Source organism: Nematolebias whitei, chromosome 1 (assembly GCF_014905685.2).
Source record: "Nematolebias whitei isolate Nwh7 chromosome 1, NemWhi1, whole genome shotgun sequence".
Lineage (NCBI taxonomy): Eukaryota > Metazoa > Chordata > Actinopteri > Cyprinodontiformes > Rivulidae > Nematolebias > Nematolebias whitei.
Genome location: NC_056498.1, coordinates 55,121,587 through 55,127,357, shown reverse-complemented (window position 1 = coordinate 55,127,357; position 5,771 = coordinate 55,121,587). Strand labels below are relative to the sequence as shown.

At 35.3% G+C, this 5,771-nt stretch overlaps 1 protein-coding gene across 1 annotated transcript in view; it reads right to left on the bottom strand.

Annotated features, from left to right (window-relative positions):
• fam83b (family with sequence similarity 83 member B) overlaps positions 1-5,387 on the bottom strand; it is a 33,558-nt gene extending 28,171 nt beyond the window's left edge. The window contains exon 1 of the mRNA XM_037694699.1: positions 5,304-5,387. Coding sequence (XP_037550627.1) covers positions 5,304-5,387 — 84 coding nt within the window. The remainder of the gene's footprint in view (positions 1-5,303) is intronic.
• Between the last annotated feature and the right edge of the window lie 384 nt (positions 5,388-5,771).

Genomic DNA, 5,771 nt, shown 5'->3' with positions numbered 1-5,771 from the left:
TTGATTAGAAAATTGTAATCGATATGTCCACTTATTTGACAATCATGTAGCAGCAACCAAACAAATTATTACATTTCCACTTTATCTATGGAAAGTAATGACGTGATTTGTTTGCAGTTTTATAAACCCTGAACTGAGTCCGTGAAATAAGAAGGGTCTCATGATGTATGACATTTATCAGCAAAATGTTAAATTGGATTCTAAAGTCAGGCTTTTGAGGCAGGAAGCTGAAAGATGTGCTCTTTCTTTTTTTTTATATCCTATCTTCTTCTCTCTTGAACTGATCTGAGCTCAGTACATTAAACTCAGTAATAATAAACTGTGCAAATCTACCAAAGTGCAATGTAAGTTCTTGTCAAATTGTTAACAGATGAATGGCGAGAAATTTGACAAAGTAATACGTCTTAATTTAAAAAAAAGCTCCTCTTTGAAGACAAATCAGAAAATCAATCTATAGATATGAACACAAAGAGGACAACTGGGAAGAAATAAGGCTCAGCGCATCATAAAGCTGAAATTTGTCTTGTTGACAGCAATTACCAGTTTCGCATCACACAAAAGCAAAAAGGATTAAATTGTTCACAAATGGTGACAACTGATTTTTCTAATGGTGTTTGCAGATTTTTACATTACTTTCTCCTTGTCTGCAAAATTTTCAATGATAGCACATTTTAAAAAGCCTTTTTTTATATATTATTCCAACCGTAGGGAGAAACTGATGCTTAGAAAGTGGTCAACGTTTATTCTAAAGGTCAGTGAAGCACACGTTCTGTCCTTGATCCAAACACTGAATCACAGATTATTCTTGATATTGTCATCAGTAAATGACTGTATGAAATATTTAAAAATATTGTGCTGCGTGTGATCAAAGGGCGGCGTGTGTTGTAGGTAAATGAATAGTTGAGAATGTGTTTTAATAAAACACTTTATCGCCTTTGGAAAAGGGTAAAGGTGTTGTGAAATAGAAACAGAGTAGAGTGCTGAGGTCTTAATTGGCCTGATGCATTTCCCCTTTCTCAAGAAGGTACACACAAAATAAGAATGGCACATTTTCCAAGGTCACTGAGCAAAATAACCAACCTTATAAAAAACAGTTTTTGTGCTGTGGAGGGCTTTATGTCCTGACTGAATTGATTCCAGAATTTGACTTTTATTTAGAAATGTCTGAAAGTTTTTTTTAGCTGAAAACACTGACAGCTTTTAATGTACAAAAATCCTCTTAACTTCTTTTTTCTCCAAACAAAGGTCATTTAAAAATGATCTACAAGTATACCACTTATCGTTTATATCTTTCCCTTCAAACATCTTAACTGTTCATGTGCACAGATGTCATATGAATATAGCTGCTTCATAAATATTAAGATTTTGATTTTAATTATCACTTCTTTTCCCCGTCAGATAATAATCATTCTTTACTACCAGAATTCAGAGAAAAACCAACGGGTCTGACCGATGAATAATGTTTCTGAGCACCCTTTAAATGTGAAGTTGAATATATGAGGCTGTTTCTCTAACATTTTCCCCAGATATGGTGCATTTCAGTAACTATAACTCTGAAAAAGTATTTGTTTTTCCAAAACACCAGCTGTCATTCAGTCTTGGATACAGAGAAAATAACACATGCACAGCAGTAGACATTAAAATGTATGGAAACAGCTCTGTCTTTACTGGAATGTTCACAAAAATATGACTTTTTATGGTAAACAACTGAACTGCATCACTGTGCAGCATGTTTCTGGCTTTAAAAACGTATCCCGAGTTCATTGCTCCTAGATACATTATATAAATATTATATACTGTATTTTTCGGACTATAAGGTGCACCGGATTATAAGGTGCATTAAGCAAAACTAAAATATTTTGACAGATTTTTTAGCGCCGTGCACCACATAAAATCAGTTCGAGGTCAGTAAGCACAACCAGAATTACTATATTTTCTGCCATACAGGTTGCTCCACCCTATAAGTCGCATCAGTCCAAATATGTCTAATAAAGTGGAAAAATCTATAAATATGTTATTTCACTGTATACATTGCATCTAATATGCATCACCGCTGACAACCCAGAAATGTGGACCGGTGTTGTGCCAAAAATCAATTGGCTGCTAAATGGTAGTCGTGTGTACAGGAAGACTTTAACATGAATTTAACAAGATTGACACTTAACAATTATTTGTTTGCTCAAAATTATAGTAAATGTGTGTCTCAGTCTAACTTTTACTTAATAAATGCACTTTAATGGTCAAATTAGTTGCATTTCGCCGGGGCAGTGCAGCAAAATGCAGCTAATTTTGACAGCTGTTCCTAGCAGCGAGCAGAACAAAGGTGGCAGGCAATGGCAAGCCGATTGTGTCATTAATAGCTGGTGAAGATTCTCGGTCATCCAGGAGATAATAAATTCAAAAAAGTTCCAAGAAAAAAAGTATGAAGTAAAGTATAATAAATAAAGTTCAGTTGTTTTTGTCTTGAACTTTTTTGAATTTGTCATTATAGCCACTTTGCCTATTACATGACACAACAGCATGCCTTACTGCTCGAGTTCCATCTAGTGGCTGAAAATGGTACTGTTCAATTTTCTTCAGTCAGAATGAATGAAAACGGTCATATCTCTGTCAAAAATTGGTTTACAAATATGGAGGAAAAAATCCATGAATACGTCGCTTCGGCCTGTAAGTCACAGGGGTGAAAAATATGGTAACACATAAGGCGCACCGGATTATTAGGTTCACTGTTGATTTTTGAGAAAATTAAAGGTTTTTAAGTGTGCCTTATAGTCCAAAAAATATGGAAGTCTTTTTCTATTCCAATCTTGTTCATGATAATTCTAGTGCCCTTATACTAAAAAAACAACAACTTCTGATTAGTGTGCTTTCTGTACTTTTGATTGAGTTGCAATAAGAATAAGATTTCAAGAGGTTCTGTAAATCAGCACCTGGTGTGAGTGGGACAGCACCAGAGTTGGACCAGGGAGTCGTACTGATTTTCCACATTGCTTGAAAAGTACTTTTCAGTGGACTGGTCTGGTTTGGTACGCTCAGAACTGATGGATAGCTGTCCTGAAAAGATGCTTTGCCACCCCGGCTTCAGCCATCTCTATAAAGCACTCCTTCTACAGAAACATGTTATATATTCACATTAAATTTATCACCAGTGCTTTTTTTTTTTTTTTTTACAATAAACAGCAATAAATGCACATCAGAGAGAACAGGAAATTGAATTTACTGAATGATAACTATATTATAAAAGGGCATGCTTTGCTTTTTGAGAGGTCATTATGTTTGCACTCATGAGGCAACTGCTACAAGCCACATACGAGTACACGGTTGTTGTTATTAGTTGGGCCACTCAAAATGGTGCAGAATAAAATGCAGCCTAAAAGAAGCAACTGTTTGATTTTTAAAAACTCTAAATGAAAAAAAATATACAAAAACGAGCCAATTTAATGTATCAACTAATGAAAGGTATCCATGCACAACCGTGGAGAGTATTGATGCTGCAAGGTGGTGAAATGTGTCTTTGGATGTTTGTGATCAGTCGGACTGTAATCAAATTAAACAGTAAAGCCTGCAAAGATTCATATGTAACAATGTGCAAGTATGCATATTTGTTGTTTGTTTGGCTTTGATTATCTTAATATTAACCAGAAAGCAGTTAAAATGGGAGCATGTTTTCCTATTTTTATGGAATAGAAAGAACATAATGTATAGTTTCTGTTTATAACGTGTATCATTTAGACTAAAACCAGATGAAGATGAAACTCAATTAAAGATGTAGCATTTCCTGAAGGAATCCAATTTGCCAGTTGTTTTTCCTTTTTTAATAACCCCTCCCCCCCTCCTGTCAATACATTGTTTAAGCATGTAGGTGATCATCATAACTAAAAGTCAATTGAGTTGGTGATTTTGTAGAGGTAATGGATTTATCCTAATAAAATTAATATCAAAAGATTGAAAATGTATTTTAAAATAAAATTTGTTACACAAATAATTTGGTCTCAGTTGAAAGAACAAGGCAACAATATGGCACACAAGCAGCAGAGGGAGAATAGATCCATTTTATTACAGACTGTTTTAAATTGGTCAGAAAGAAGTCTCGATGTAAATCATGCCAAGACTCTCAGAAGAGAGCTCGAACACGTAGCAGTGTCTAGTGGCGTAGCAGTAATATCGGCATGTATTAGTCTGAAATGTGTTCTGTAAAGTGCTCATTTCCATTCCAATTTCTTCCACATGCGCAGCCCCTCTTCTACACCTGCTGCAGGTGGTTTGGACCACTGCTTTCAACACGTCTACTCTAAAGCTCTGCTTGTGAATAAGGAGTTTATTTTTCATAGTTTATATTTTTGATTTGAAACATGTCTTCTGAATGTAATGATTTTTTTGAGTGTTTATGGTTGAACATCAATAAACTTTGATAATACTTTTTTTTTTTTTTGATTCCCTTTTACTTGCTTTTCTTTATTACGTCTTTTCCCTGGTGTCAAATGATCAAACTCCCTGCAAACAGCAAGAAGTTGTCTGTGGATAGCTACAAAGAACAGACGCTGTCTTAATAGTAACCTCCCATAGAAGTGAGTTAGATCATGAACTCCAATTTTTGACCATTATTGATCATAAAAGGTAAATCAGACAAAATCAGGCTGAAGCAAGTCAAGTCAAATCAACTTTATTTATAAAGCACATTTGAAACAGCAGCAGTTACTAAAGTAACAAAAGCAGCGCACAGATTAAGTTTAAGGATTTGCTGCTTTTAATTTTATGATTGTGCTTTAAATCTTTCTGCCTTTTTATTTTTGGTTCATTTCTACTTCTGTTTTGCTCATTTTGTTTTGCAGCTCTTACCAACTGTTTGCTGTTATTAGAAATTGTTCTGCTCCTTTTGCTAATATTAGCAGCTATTCAGCGTGTTTTTACTTTAACAGCTTAGTGTTAGCTTCTTCGTTACAGCAGCGTCATTGAACAAGTTATTCACACTAGATTTGCATTCAGGCCTAATAAATCCAGCCCGGCCCGGACTGAGCCCATAATTTTTTTTTTCCGAGCCCTACCCGGACCCAACGGATTAACGTAATTAGAGGGCCGAACCCCCCCCCCCCAAAAAAGACTTTTTTTTTAATTAAGCTTTTACTGCTTTTGTAAGCAAATCAGTTTGACATGATAGTTTTAAAAACGTAAGGAAAGAAAGATATGTAAGCGCTATTCAAAGGTCTGAAGCAGGCTCTGAAACAAATGTGCACAGGATTATTGCAGGTTTATTGAACAGATAAGTGGAAATCACAAACTCACATCACGTCTGCCCATTTCACCTGAACAGCCGCCTCGTTAACAGAGCGCACCACATTTTTCTTCAGAAACTGGTCACACCCCTTGGTGTCGTCATCTCCGCTCATAGGACAGCCTAATCTTACCACGTGACCAGCCTCTCAGCCAGTAATACGTCCATCATTGATGTAAACAATCAAGTGTCACGCTTGTTGCAGAGTGCAGGCGTGTAACTAAAACTCCTTCCTACCGGAAACAAAAACCCGGAAATACAGGTTCTTCATCGGTTTAATATGCATCCATAGGTGTACGCAACTTTCAGTAACATAAAATATAATACTGATAGAAATATATTTCAGATACAAGATTTATTTTTATTAACAAGTCACCAAATGGAAACAAAACGAATAACCTAAAAAAATCAACTCTAAAGATAGGCTGTTATACGGATGAACAAAAATATTTTTAAAGTAAAATTATTTGGAAACATTTAGAACAAGGCTATTTTAATG